General features: G+C 41.7%; 1 protein-coding gene across 6 annotated transcripts in view; it reads right to left on the reverse strand.

Moving 5' to 3' along the window:
- Positions 1–15692, reverse strand: part of how (protein held out wings) — a 360598-nt gene extending 344906 nt beyond the window's left edge. For all 6 annotated transcript variants that reach the window (XM_067136171.2, XM_067136173.2, XM_067136170.2 and 3 more), the window contains exon 1: positions 15482–15692. In XM_067136171.2, coding sequence (XP_066992272.1) covers positions 15482–15605 — 124 coding nt within the window. In that variant the 5' untranslated portion in view covers positions 15606–15692. The remainder of the gene's footprint in view (positions 1–15481) is intronic.
- Between the last annotated feature and the right edge of the window lie 339 nt (positions 15693–16031).

Raw genomic sequence — 16031 nt, forward strand, 5'->3', positions numbered from 1 at the left:
ACTAACATCAAAGAGGCTCCACCAAAACTCCATACAAAATACGGGGACAACACCCGAGTAGACAAATTCAAATACCTGGGTAAGATCATCATGAAAAATGGACTTGAGAAAGAAGCACTTCAGGAGCGAGTACGCAAACTGGAAATAGCTTTTTTTTTTTTTTTTTTTTTTTTTGCTATTTGCTTTACGTCGCACCGACACAGATATGTCTTATGGCGACGATGGGATAAGAAAGGCCTAGGAAGTGAAAGGAAGCGGCCGTGGCCTTAATTAAGGCACAACCCCGGCATTTGCCTGGTGTGAAATTGGGAAACCACGGAAAACCATCTTCAGGGCTGCCGACAGTGGGGCTCGAACCCACTATCTCCCGATTACTGGATACTGGCCGCACTTACGCGACTGCAGCTATCGAGCTCGGTACTGGAAATAGCCTACCAAACATCCCGCACAATCTACAACAAAAAATGCCTTTCCCAAAACACCAAGATACGTCACTATGAAACAGTTCTGAAGCCAGTAGTTCTATATGCAGCCGAAACCCTGTCTCTAAATGCCAACAAAGGACTCCTTGAAGAACTGGAGAAAAAAGAACGCAAAATTGTGAGAGGAATCTTGGGATCAAAGTACATAAATGGAATCCATCAAGAGAGATCCAACGAGGAAGTCTACAGCAAAATGGAGAAAATTACCAACACAATCAGAAAAAGATGGGCACGATTTTACGGTCATCTGAAAAGAATGAACGGAAGATAGTTAACTAAAGAAATCTTTCACTTTTTTGATTCAAACCCCAAAACCACAATTCCCTGGTTTAGAAATACCAAAGAAGATCTGCAAATGCTACATATCTCAGCTGAAGACGCCCTTAACAAAGATCTCTTCCGCAAGAAAATATTGACGAACAGGCTAAACCGAGACGAGCAACCGAAGAGAAGACACGGTGCCCCTTGGACAAAGGAGCGTAAGCAGGCCCACTCACAAAGAATGAGGGAAATTTGGGCTCTAAAGAAGGCCAAGTTCAGTGTCAAATGCAACAAGACTTAACGTGGTCCGTGATGGCCCCAGCGAATTATATAATAATAATAATAATAATAATAATAATAATAATAATAATAATAATGGAATATCACTGGGAAGATCTGGAATCAAAATTGACTGTCTAGCATTCGCAGATGATATGGCAATACTGGCAGAAGACACTGAAACAGCCAAGGTACAAATTGAAACACTTCAAGAGACTGCTGTAAAGACGGGACTTCAGATATCCTTCGAAAAGACGGAACTAATGATTCAGGACAAAAAGGATCCGACACAAAATATTGTCACCAAATATGGAACAATTAAAAGAGTACAGAAGTTTAAATATCTAGGGGAATGGATAACCCCAACAGGACTACCAGGAATAGCATTACAGGAAAGGGCAAGAAAGATGGAAGCAGCATACCAGTTATGTCGAAATGTCTACAATAAAAAATCAGTTTCATTCACTGCAAAAATCAGACATTACAACACTGTCATCAAACCAGAAAGTCTATATGTGATCGAATGTATTCCACTGAACAGGAAGGGCTTACTAGAAAACATTGAAAAGACAGAAAGGAAGATCTTGAGGAAGATACTAGGGCCCAGGAAAGTGGGTCAAGAATTTAGACTGCGACCAAATGAGGAACTATACAAAAGGACCGAAAAAATCACAACATCCTTCAAGAAGAGAAGACTCTGCTTCTACGGACACATTAAAAGAATGCCACCAGAGAGAACAGCCAAGCGAATTCTGGAATACATGGAGAACAGGAAGACACAAACTAGCTGGCTTAAAGGGGTCAAGGAGGATATGGAGGAAAATAATATATCACAGCAGGTAGTATACAACAGACAGGAATACAGAAAAATCATCAACAAAATTAAGGGATTCCAAGATCAAAGTAGCAAAAAACGGACCGGCAACAACTGGTCACGAGAACGTAAAGAAGCCCACTCCAAAAGGATGAAAAAGTACTGGGCCGATCGAAAGAGGAAGAACCGTAAATGAATGATGCTTAACGTGGTCCATAGTAGACCTATTCGAAAACAAGAATAATAATAATAATAATAACTTAATAGTGCCTGGCATTTGCAGATGATTTTGCTATACTTTCAGAGAATCTGACAGATGCAACATCAATCTCTTGGAAGAAATAGCCAGAATAGAGAAAGTAAAGAAATTCAAATTCTTCTTCTTCTTCTTCTTCTTCCACCAGTTTTCCCACATCTGTGGGGTCGTGGGTACGAACTGTGTAGCATAATGTGGATTTGGCCCTGTTTTACGGCCGGATGCCCTTCCTGACGCCAACTCTATATGGAGGGATGTAATTACTATTGCGTGTTTCTGTGGTGGTTGGTAGTGTAGTATGTTGTCTGATTATGAAGAGGAAAGTGTTGGGACAAACAAAAACACCCAGTCCCCGGGCGCTGACCATTCAGCCAATGAGTCGGACTAAAGAAATTCAAATACCTGGGAGAAATAATTCAAGAAAATGAATTAGAAAAATCTGCTATAGAGAAAAGGTTACATAAAATGGATAGAGCATATGACATCACTAAGAATTTTTACAACAAGAAATGATTATTTAAAAATCTTAAAATAAGGCACTACAGTAACAGTGGTGAAACAAGAATGTGAATGTCTAGTTTTGACTATATATAGTTTAGATAAACTGGAAGTATCAGAAATAAGAATCTTGAGAAAAATCTTAGGGCCAATGAAAACAATAGAACAATGGAAAATAAGAATATACCATAACATAGGAAATATAACATAACAATAAGAAAAAGGAGATTGCTACTATTAGGGCATGTCTATAAAATGGATGATAACAGACTGACACAACAGATATTCAAGTACCTCAGGGAGAAAGAGTCAACAGCGAGCTGGATACAAGGTCAAGAAAGATTTAAAGGGAAATAAAATAAGAGAACGTGTGAACTATAGAAAGAGAGAGATTTTAAAAAAAAAAGGTTTTAAGAATGGAAGGGTTCCAAGGAAGAAATTAAAGGAAACTCGGTCCAAAGTGGTCCGTGGAGAGAAGAAGTGCGAAGTGCAATGATGAAGGAACGGAAGAGGAAACAACAAGGAAGGATGGTCTCTAGCAGGCCTCATCGTAAAGAAGAAGAAGAAGAAGAAGAAGAAGAAGAAGAAGAAGAAGAAGAAGGGATGATAATATGTTGATTGAGAAAAAGAGGAAACGAAGTTCCTAAGAAAGTGTCCGAGGGTTTTGTCTTCCACCTGAGGTCAAACAAAGAATTGAACGCGAGATCACCATCGTTATGAAAAAACGACTGTTAAATTCTTATTGTCACCTGAAGAGAATGAAGCCGGAGAGATTGGCGCCCAAATTGCTCACTTTCCAGGAAAGTCGTTCGGATTCTTAGATGAATGGTCACCGCGCTGGCCTTCGGTTCATAGTGCTTCGGATTCGAATCCTGACCGGGTCTAGTTAAATCCTCCAGTTCGGGGCTAGGCATTTGTGTTCCGTCTGCATTTACATGCAACATATCACACCAGCACAGAAACAGTGAACACATCCTCAACATACAGGAAGGGCACTCGGCGGTGAAACTGGGCTTAATCTACATGCAGTGCCGATCTTAAATAATTGGAAAAACGCCAGGAAGAAAACAAAGAATTAATGTTGTCGGGTAAATACCTAAGGTGTCGCCAGATATTGTAAGACATGGAACACTGATGGGATATCTTTAGGCCATTTAAAAATCCGACTACCTCTGACGTGTTTGATTCCGCGATTCCAGAATCGGAGACCGGCCCTCTACCCCTGACACACAGAGGGACAACAAGGATATTGTGAGGAGTGGAACGAGCTAGGGCGAACCAAAGAATGGGGAAAGAGGAAGGGGAGAGAAAAGAACTTAAGGAAGTCATGGGAGTTGCGTAATGCTAGACCATAGCTGGCAGTAACAACCATTCCAAATGGCATTTTAGATGAAGTGAAGATACTATGCTACTGGATAAAACAAGAAGAAAGTGGGGAAAAAGCAAGAACAATGTAGAAAGGTCTTAGGATTAGCAGAGGAAAGTCTGAATACGAGTGGTTCGAGGGCTAATGTAACGATACTTCGGGGACACGAATCTCGGCTTGTACATCATACAGAATGGATTGGACAAAGAAATCAGTCATGGGATTCAGGCTGGATGGACCCGCGGGTCGGGTTTGAGACCAGCCATGATACCTGTGTATGAGAAAACGCTAAATGCGGCGGAAATGAGGATGTCGAGGTGGATGATGGGAAAGGCACGCACAGATAGGATGCGGAATGAGACGATACTAGAAGTGCGGTGTTGTGGAAGTATCAAGGAAGAGTTCTGGACACATTACGAGACGCGAGGTGGGCTGCAGCTGCAAAAGGCAGAGGACGTGAGGGAGAAGGGCCTGCGCAAGGACGCACACAACAAGAAATGGAACGGGAAATTTAGAAACAGTGACCTCTAAATAAGAACAGGGAGAAACTGAGAAGGAGGAAGGAATTATCTCAATCAAGTGAAATACGTAGACATTCTGACTTTCCTGCATGATGAAATACACGGCCATCGGTCAACAGCTATAGTAATTGAGCATCACATCACGACAACAAGGACTCGTCTGAACCGATATGCCAACCACATTCCACATAGCCTACTTTCTGAAATGGTGGCAATTACATAAGATGCACGTGAACGAATGAAATATCGCTTCAACAACTGTCTTTCTTATTAATAATAATATTAATGCGTTTACGTCCCACTAACTACTTTTACGATTTTCGTTGAGGTGGCGGAATTCGTTTACGCGCCAGTAATCTACAGACACGAAGCTGACGTATTTGAGGCCTTCAAATATCTCCGGACTGTGCCGCCAACTTAAACTGAGAGACCAGCACTGGGTCACTTATGAGACGCCGTCAGGTGGTTTCTTTAACGTTCCTCGCATTCAAGCAGTCTTAAACACCAACCGAATGTTCAGAGATTCGTCGCCGCAGGTAGCCAACGCGTGGTCTCTGTAGAAGCGAAGGAATAGACTAAAGATCGATTAGAGGACAACAACTTCGAGGTCATTAACCTATGAATGAATGAATGAATGAATGAATGAATGAATGAATGGGTCCGCTGGTGGGGAGGTGAGCTACGTGTGATGACCAACAGTGAGATTTAATCGAAACCAGTTTTAATTTCTCGACGGACCGGGAGTCGAACGCGAACCAACCGTGTCGGAATCTACTACAGAGGTTAAGAACACAAGTGTCTGTATCTAACATAGAGGCATCTTGCTCACGGGCTACGCACAATTGGCAACAACCTTACGCGTGATAGACCAGTGCGGACGAATAGGTTGAACGCCCCCCTCCCCCCATCCCCACCCGAGCTGGCATCAAACCGAGCGGAAGATATTTGAAGGCCTTACAAGTGACAAACAGAAATAACATCTGAACCATTTGTACCACAGGTATCGTGGGGTTCAAATCATGAGAGCGAATTTTCGCCAACATATGTAGGCTACAGGCTCTGAACTATGGTCGCTTGCTCAAAATAAGAGCAGCTCACACCAATGCTGTCGGTTCAATTCAGAAGAAAACCGAAAAGCCATTCATCAACTATGTTACGTTCATTTCCAAATAGCAAATGCAACATATTTTCGTTGGAAGATTATCTTGAAATGTAAAACAACAACAGAAAACAACATGAACCCATTACTGCTACCTAACCTACGACATAAACAAATACCGTACAGTTCCCAGCTTAAATACAACCACCACCGACAGCGGACTGACATACAAAATACAGTTTAATTTCATGATGTTTAAGAATATATAAATAAAGAATCCATTCAAATCAAAATGCACATTTACATTTCTCCCTCCCATAAGCCCATGCCGTAAGCAAATCAATCGCGACTTATCTGAGGAGACAAACGTAAAACTACTCACATGATAACCAACCCTATATTCCCTCTACTACAGTAGAAACTGCATAACTGAATAACAATTCGAACTTTTCTCGGGGCCACGGTGGAGCAGGGAAACACTCGTTACTCAACCCGTTTAGTGCTGTGTAGGCAAAGTGCCGTGTATTAACTAGCCGATATATCTACGTGCCCCTTCGCTTTACCAGTGCTTGTACTCACCAACTGAAAAATTAAGTGCAGATGGATTAAGCGACAACAGCTTGGCTCTGTTACCCAGAGACCACCACCAAATGTACATTATTATTATTATTATTATTATTATTATTATTATTATTATTAACAAATGAATCGCAATTGGGAAATATCACGGTGGCAATGATCACTTAAAGTAGTGTGATAATGAAGTAAAGTTAAAACATAATTACACAAGAACAATACCAAGAGTACAACAAGCAATTCCATGAAAAGAAAAATATTACAAGAAATATGATTATCTGTGCCAATCAACAATAAACTAGGAGTTAGCACCCATCATCAGAAGCATCATCATTTCCAGCTTTTCAAACAAGTTATGAAGGATTAGTAATGTTTGTAGTGGCACAACTGATGTGTACATTTTTATTTTTGAAATGACATTTATGTACAGCTTTATGGCCTGTTACTGTTTCACCATATCTGCAGTACTTCTGCCATGTACTTTATTTTATATTGGGATTTGAGAAGCTGAAGACGTTCCTTATTTACACACAAAAATCATCAGTCTTACGTCATTATAACAATTTCAGTTTTCGAAGACTGCAAGATGCGGAAATTTGGTCCCACAAGAGATCTTTTACGTACCGGTAAATTACACGGGGTTGGCGTATCCGAGCACCTTGGCCGGGATCGAACCGGCCAACGTGAGTTCAAAAGGCCAGCGCACTACTCTCTGAGCCACTCAGTTTGGCAGGAGAAGTAGAATCTTGGCCCAAACCATTTGGTACAGAACTAGCATCTCAAACCTCTCTGGCGGATGACACGTTCAACTTACCTCCCGCCACACCATACATGGTACCACAGAAAGGCGAGGTTTAGTAATTTTATTCCAGGACGTTCTGGGAAATGGTGCTGGTTCACGACTTTCCCACAGCTGATATGAGCCCTTATTAACAACTGCGACTTCGTAATCACCGATTCCCTTTTTTATTAGACGTTCCTATGACAGACAGAACGGTCTAGTCCAGGGATGGCGAACCTTTTCCAACTAGTGTGTCATTTTAAGTCTGGTTTATTATTCTCAACTGTTGACTGTGCCACTTGTTATTTTCCTTTAAGGAATGCCTACAACCTACAACACCCCTCCCACCCCGCAAGTTCCTTTCCAAATTCACAATTATGTTTCATAATATGTTATTTATTTAATTTATTTACTGATTTATTTATTTATTTATTTATTTATTTATTTATTTATTTATTTATTTATTTATTTTGTAAATACATTTGATTGCATCTTCCGTGGTCGTATTTTACAAATACTCAAAAAAATTAAATATGTAAGTTTTGAGAGTACATATTATTATTTGTAAATAAATAAATAAATAATAATTTCCCTTTGTAGCACACTTCGTCATTAAATATTGTTACCGAGCGAATTGGCCGCGCGGTTAGGAGCGCGCAGCTCTGAGCTTGCATCCGGTAGATAGTGCTTCCAGTCCCACTGTCGGCAGCCCCGAAGACGGTTTCCCGTGATTTCCCATTTTCGCACCAGATAAATGCTGAGGCTGTATCTCAATTAAGGTCACAGCGGTTTCCTTCCCACTCGGAAGCCTTTCCTATCCCATCGTCGCCATAAGATCCATCTGTGTCGGTGTGACATAAAATAATTTGTAAAAAGATAAATATTATTAGATATCCAAACACGAATATTGCTAATGGACTTCACTTCCTCCACAATTTAACTAATTTCCATCTCATCACATTTCCGCAAGGAAATCAGAAAGAACAGCTATCCTTGCTTTTAAGGTCACATCCATGCTTTCATCAAAACATACTGCATACATCTGAGAGTTATCCAAATTAGTTTTCAATTCCTGCGAAACTTCTTCACTCATTCTTATTATTCTATCCTTGACAGCAGTTCACTTGGCTGGCATTCCTTTCATTCTCTTGAGTATTTGTTGTTTGTTAGGGAAGTTTTCAAATAATGTGTCGGACATGGAAGTTTATTTCAAGAACTCACCGTCAGAAAGCGGTTTCCCATGCATGTTGTAGGCCTACTATGTAGTGAGACAGATGGAAACAGCCGCATTGATATTATTCCTCGGCCGAAAATATGATACAAAAGAACTAGTTTGTTTTGTGTAATGTTCGATATTTTGTGACACGAACTCTCTTCTTTCTTCATTTGGCATGGAACAAACATTTGAATCATTAGTCTCGAAATGGCGCTTTACATTAAATGTGAGGCGTACAATTGTTTTCGAACACAGGCAACATATCTTTCTAACAGTCTGAATTCCCTTGTCCACTGTTCTTGAAAAATCCAGTCACTACCTTTGTTAAGTTTCTGTTCTTTTCGGCACCGAAAACTTGTTTGCGAGGTCCGTATACAAAACCACCAGAAAACGACACTGTTATCTCAGTTGACTTTCGGACCTATCAGTGAAGCAGTGTTTCATATTGCACATCCGGATGGAACTAATATTTAGATTTTCGATATTTATTTCTTACACGTGAAACACTATATGGTATGTATTGTCTGAGGTACAAGACGTATATAAAACATTTATGTTCATGTGGTGTGCCACCGAAATCGTGTTCGAGTGTCACCTTGTGACACGCGTGGCATAGGTTCGCCATCCCTGGTCTAGTCGGTATAGGAAAGGAACTCTGAATTGTGCCCGGCTCCTAGGCTGAAAGGCCAGCGTAATGGCCTTCGGTTCAGAGTGTCTCTGGTTCAATTCCAGTCTGGTTAATTCCTCAGACTCGGGGACAGGGTGTTTGTGTTAGTCCCAATACATAGAACACATCACACTTCTAACCAAAACAGAACACAATCGATAGGGAAGACATCCCTCCACATAGTGCGGACTCCAATAAACTATAACTGTAAGCAGACGTGCCAACTTTCACAAGTCAAAAATCAGGAGAATTTTGCAGCATATCCCGACATGTTACGACATAGCATTGATGACGTAACTTTGAAGAATAAGGTTTAATTTTTTCCACAATTCCTTTTCTGGAAGCTTTGATATGAAATGAGTTTTTGTCCTTGTAAATGTGCTAAACAATAGCTATGCGGAAATGATAAAATAAAAAAGCATTACGTTAGAGATTCTTGTCATCTGTCTTGCCAGAGCCCACTGAACAACAATTCTCTCCAGCTACTTAAAGAAGGAGGGAAAACCTGGAATTTTCAAAAAATACAGGAATACTAAATCTTTCTCAAAATAAGTCTCTGCGATCAGGAAAGAGGAAGGGCCAAAAATAGGGAGTCTCCCGTTTAAATCCGGAAAGTTGGCACGTCTGTGTAAGGGAAGACGCAGATAAGCTTACATCGAACAGCTGATAAAGGATCTACATTGCCATTCGTATACAAGTGAAGAACTGCAGCAAACCAATCCTAGGATTGTAAACCGAAGAAGATGACACGCAACGCAACAGCGAACACAATATCCCCAGTCACAACAACGTCAACAAACTGTGCAACTTAATAGGACTCAATCGTCCTTCATAAAATAATCAACTCTGATATGCTAATTCCAATACATTTTCCCACTGAAACATTCAAGTAAAACAATATCAAAGCGGGAGTAAGGCAAGTGACTAGATGTTCGATCAAAATGCCTTCTGCTTCCAAGCGTCATGCACAGCACGTGGGAGAGACTTGCAAAACAAGAGAAATCTTCCTTTCTCAAGTCGATTAAGTAAGCTTCGATAGAAAATATCTCCAAATCTACCGGGACGGATGTAACTGGAACAGCCTATGTGAATAATGGGAGTTGAGTTGCCTTTGTTTATAGATTATGTTCATGTCCACCGATGTTTGTAGAAGTGGCATAACATCTACTTGGGAGCTCACGGGGCTCCTGCCTGAGGTTGACATTGCTTCAGGCACCCAACTTTCATTTTCCTAATCTGACCTCTTGGTCTCTTCCGACCCCGGCAGTGCCTACGTGCCTTTTCCAATTTTTCTTCTTGAAGGTAGGTTTTTCCCCCCTTTTGCTTAGATATATGAAGAGGTTGTTTACTTATTTCCCTTAAATATATAATCACCACCAACACTTATTTTTCACGATAACCGCTGGTGGTGATTAGTTCTTCACGGGGAAGTATAACTAGGGAACCATCCTCCATTAACAATAACCAGACGGAAAATAGGGGAAGGTCCAACACTTCGAAGAATGAAGGCATCGGTAATCTATAGGGAAGGGCCACGAAGGGCGTGAATATGAAAGATTCCCAAGCCTAATACAGTCGGTGTCGACCAAGGGAGGTGGGACGGAAGCAGGCTCAGAGCAGCCCTGACATGTAAAACTATAGGGAAGGGCCGCGAAGGGCGTGAATGTGAAAGATTCTCAAACCTAATACAGTCTGACGTCTGCGGAATGAAGGAACTACAAATTTATAATGGAACGTACTATCATAATGTGCGAGTTGACGGAAGGTCACGCGAACACACGTGATGCGTTACGGTTACTTTGACAACAGCGTGAGACGCTCCTGGCCAGATCAGCAAAGATTACACGCAACTATTTGTGGTACCGGTAACCGTTACATCACAGCAATGTCATTCAACGTCCTACAATTTTGATGCATGTTTCCGTGAGTTCAATAAACCTTCCATGCGGCAATAAAGAGAGGAACATAAAAGTGGAATGTACTGTTCCTTAACATTATATCCTTACGGACGCAAACGAACTGAGAAGGATTAATCATATTTCTGTTGACGTCTTATAGTCGCCATCACTCCCCCCCCCCCCCCCCCAAGAACGTGCGGAAAGATGGTGTTTCCACAAGAAAATGGCCACTGAAAAATCATTTTATTGCAAAGAATGCGGAGAAACAATTCTGCATGCTTCTTAACAAAAAAAAATGTAAAGGGGTCCTAAAAATGAGAGCCAAAATGTCCAATAAAAGAATATGTAGCCTGTTTTTTTTTAAAAAAGCAAATAAGGTTTAACCAAATTATTTTTCGTTAAAAGAAGAGATGAAAAATACGGTATTTATATCTGGATTTGTAACACGTTAAATGCCATACATGCCGTCAAAAGAAAAAAATTGTGTTATACAACTATATACTTTTTGCATCCCAAGACCTCAAGTTGCCTAGTATTTACATGGGAATCTCATATGTATATAATTTTTATTACTGTGATTAAGTAAAAAAATCCCATTGATATGTAGTTTATCTTACCGCACTATAACTATTAAAAAAATTAGATACTCCTTTCGAATTCAGAAAAAATCGTGATCTTGTATCATGTTTAAGGAACCTCACCGTAGAAAGCACAACAACTTTCTCGGGGATCACACGCAGTCTTCTGGAAATGCATATATAGGGCCTATAGGTTATACACACCGTTCCAGAAGGCAATGTCCCAAATAAAATATGAAGACTCATTCTGCCTTGCACCAAATTTTCTTTGACCTGTATTTTTTTTTTTTTTTTTTTTACAACCTGCTTTACGATGCAACGACACAGATAGGTCTTATGGCGACGATGAGATAGGAAAGGGCTAGGAGTAGGAAGGAAGCGACCGCGACCTTAATTAATGTACAGCCTGCTGTGTAAATTTGTTCACTTCCGTGGATAGAGAGTAAGCAAAATATTCATGGAAATGACCATTGTAAATCTTTCATACTCCTTTTGTAAGGCAGGCCTGTATATACTTATTGCAATATACTATCAAAAGAAGCCTCCGTGGCTCAGACGGCAGCGCGTCGGCCTCTTACCGCTGGATACCGTGGTTCAAATCCCGGTCACTCCATGTGAGATTTGTGCTGGACAAAGCGGAGGCGGGACAGGTTTTTCTCCGGGTACTCCGGTTTTCCCCTGTCACCTTTCATTCCAGCAACACTCTCCACTCTCATTTCATTGCATCTATCATTCATTGATAAATCACTTTGGGAGTGGCGACCCCATCGTACTAACAGCCTATATCTGCTTCATTCATTACATCCCTGACCCGGTCAATGACTGGAAAAGAGGTTGTAGGTTTTCATTTCACTATCAAAAGAGAATGTTCACGTAACTCAAACATCCGCTCTTCGGCTGAATGGTGAGCTTCGAGGCCTTCGGTTCCCGGCTGGGTCGGGGACTTTAAACCACGTTTGCTTAATTCCTGACTGGGTGTTTGCCCCGATACATACAACGCACCACACAACCAACCATCACAGAAAAACGCGATAGTGAATGCATACCTCAACATCGTACTTGCGCCCGTAAAACTGCCAAGTCCATATGTGTGACAGTTCGCACCTACGCCCCCACCGGGTTTTAGAAATAGCGGCACAAGAAGACGTTATCAAACTAAAAAAAAAAAAAAGACCGTAAGCGTTCAAAAAGAATTTGAAACAAGCGATAATTTCGACGGGTTCCTAATCCCCAATCATAAAAGCATACAGTAAGTCGTATTTCAGGATGCCACAAACAGCCTTACACTGTTATTTCAGGTAAGATAAATATAATTTTACTAGTTACACTACACGTTAATTCAGCACGTAACAATCTTAATGTACAATCCTGTGACGAGCTGAAAGAGTTTTCTAACTTGTAGACGGTCTTTAAAGGGCCGAGATATTTCAGAACTTTCTCCACGTGGAATGTCACTTGTGACAACCACTTCCGATACGCATGCTCGAAACTGCAATTGACAATCACGAGCGTTACAGTTCTAAATCAGATAAAGTCACAAGACGATCTTCAAATACACAGCGGTGGGGAAATTGATACCGTGGTTCAAGACCGTAAGTGTTATAATGCCATTATAGACCAGTAAATAAAGCTCCTTGGCTGAACGGCCCCGGGTTCGTTCCCGGCCGGGACGGGGATTTTAGCCGCTTCTACTTAATTCCTCTAGCTCAGGGACTGAATGTTTGTATTCGACAAATTTAAATTTTAAAAAATCTCACTACTAAACACCACAGAAACAGGCAATAGTGAACACAACCCTCCAGATATGGTTGGAAGGGCATCCGGCCGTAAAATAGGACTGAATCCACATACGGTGCCAACTCCCAAGTAATTGGGAAAGGCCAGGAATCAAGAGGCAGACTAGTAAACAAGATGAAACATGTTTACAAACAAAAGTCTCCGTAGCTCAGGCGGCAGCGCGCCGGCCTCTCACGGCTGGTTTCCGTGGTTCAAATCCCGGTCACTTTGCCGGACAAAGCGGAGGCGGAACAGGTTTTTCTCCGGATACTCCGGTTTTCCCTGTCATCTTTCATTTCAGCAACACTAACCAACATCATTTAATTTCACTTCTAGTCATTAATCATTGTCCCAGAGGAATGCGACAGGTTTCGGCAGCCGGCACAATTCCTATCCTAGCCACTAGATGGCGGCTTCAGGAATGTAATGAATGACTGGAAACAGGTTTACGGATTGTCGTGTTTACAGACAAATAACTTCGTACCACGACGCAAGAGAAAACACAAAGTCCCTTCAAAGGCAGATATCGAAACTATGTAGAAACAGAACGTGATATAATGGTATTACTCTTATTAACATACAGAGTTGCATGGTTGGAAAGGAATTTTCAGGATTTAAGAATTTGTATGCGAGATCTAGGTTCAAAATAGTGCAGCTACATTTTTTTTAAAGGATACGCCTTAAAGACATACAACTTAAAGGAATCAGCGCTTAATCTATCTGTAGGTTTGAAAAAGTAACAATGATAGATAAAAATTATGCGATTAACGATTAATTTGAAACATTATAAGTCCGCCTCTGTGGGGTAGTGGTTAGTGTGATTAGCTGCCACCCCCGGAGGCCCAGGTTCGATTGTCGGCTCTGCCACGAAATTTGAAAAGTGGTACGAGGGCTGGAATGGGATCCACTCAGCCTCGGGAGGTCAACTGAGTAGAGGTGGGTTCGATTCCCACCTCAGCCATCCTGGAGGTGGTTTTCCGTGATTTCCCACTTCTCCTGCAGGCAAATGCCAGGATGGTACCTAACTTAAGGCCACGGCCGCTTCCTTCCCTCTTCCTTGTCTATCCCTTCCAATCTTCCCATCCCCCACCAAGGCCCCTGTTCAGCATAGCAGATGAGGCCACCTGGGCGAGGTACTGGTCATCCTCCCCAGTTGTATCCCCCGACCCAATGTCACGCTCCAGGACACTGCCCTTGAGGCGATAGAGGCGAGATCTCTCGCTGAGTCCAAAGGAAAAACCAACCCTGGATGGTAAGCAGATTAAGAACGAAAGAAACGTGATTAAAGTCGTGTACTTAATATGTAATTATTTAGTTTAAAATAAATGGGCTATTATACCATGGCTGCAAATATTTAACGTTCTTCTGAAGTAATAAATAACTGCTTTTAGTTGTTTCAAATACTAGCAACAGGAATATATTCCAGAAGTTAGCTAACTTTCTCTTCTGTAACCGATGATGTTTTTGATCACACTAGTAGGCAGGCAGGCGCTTCGGCTGTCGCGACGCGGGGGGGAAGGACGGTCGCAAGATGGCTGCCAAGACTGCTAAGGAATGCAGACCCTGGGGGAGGGGGGGGGGGGGGGGCGTGGAGCGCGGGAGAGGGGCACAAGCTACAATCTGTGCGTTTGAGTCGGATTCTGCTTCTTGAGACTTCAAAGCACGAAGTTAAAAATTTGAAATCTTCATTTACGTTCAGCAAATTGCACAATGAAACATTTTCAATTGTTGAACGTAAAAGACCCGTTCATATCCCATTCACTTAAAAGTCACAACATTCCTACCCCTCCCGAGCAGAGGTTGCGATGCATATTTACGAACATATTCGCAGTGAAAAGGGCTTACAAACAAAGAGTTATTATTCTTAGATAGCAATGATTTGAAATAAATAACGAAGAGAATGATCAACCACAATGCAGATTTAAAACAAGCGTTATTACTAAAGGGCAAACTAAAAGGAAATGAAAATTTTAAAATGCTATTGGTTGTAACTAAAGTGGATGACTGTACGCAATTTACGTCACTAGTGTCGGCATTATCTTCATCCATCCCCTCCCCGCACTGTTCACGCAGGTGCAAAGGAATTCTATACTATTAAAATAGTAAGCCAAAGCTATTAGCATTGTCACTCAGAATTATATATCGCATCAGAGATTTTGTAGGTCAGTCGTGGGATCAACAATGGTTATAAAGAAACCAATAAAACTATTGTATTTTTTTCTCTCTTGAGGCACTAGAAATAGTGAATACGGTTGCACTTCTAAGAATAGAAACATGACACAACACCAGCACAATCACTCGGAAACACAAAATACTCGAACATGAGCTATAATTAGATTTATCACTAACGCAGTAGGTAGGCGACTTGGCACCGATATCACACATTTCGCTAGAATATGGCATACACACTCACCTTCGTCAAGAAGTCTTTCGACATGAATGAAGACGTTCGGGAAGGCTGCTAGCTGCTTCTTATCTTTCAACAGTTGCGCTAAATAGTCCGCTATGCTTTGTGTGGAGGGGTTAGTATCACTCATTGTCACTTTTCTTTTTCGATGTGTTTACCTGAGTGGTGTTAGTGGACCTGAATTACCTCCTAAACCTCACACTTTCAGATCTCCAACACTACTGAACACAAGTCGCGAGGCGCTCCGCTCGTGGGCGAAACCGCATGCGCAACAGGCAAGGAGTGGACTGGTCGAATGGAGTGGAGGGGTGTGGGTTGAGCTGCGGGAAGCTTGCACTACTGCTGCCTTATAGGGCGTGCGACGGTACTGCTGTAAACAGACCTTCGCTGCCGCACCCGCTGCTAGAGGGGTCATTTTCCTCGCCTCTTGGGGTCCTAAACCGCTAGTTGATAAAAATCCATTCTTTCTCGATCATTAGCTGCGGGTGTTAAAGACAGTGCAGGCTGATACGAGTTTCTGGCCGACAAGCCCACGTACGATACCACGTCACCTTGA

Source organism: Anabrus simplex, chromosome 1 (assembly GCF_040414725.1).
Source record: "Anabrus simplex isolate iqAnaSimp1 chromosome 1, ASM4041472v1, whole genome shotgun sequence".
Classification (NCBI taxonomy): Eukaryota; Metazoa; Arthropoda; class Insecta; order Orthoptera; family Tettigoniidae; genus Anabrus; species Anabrus simplex.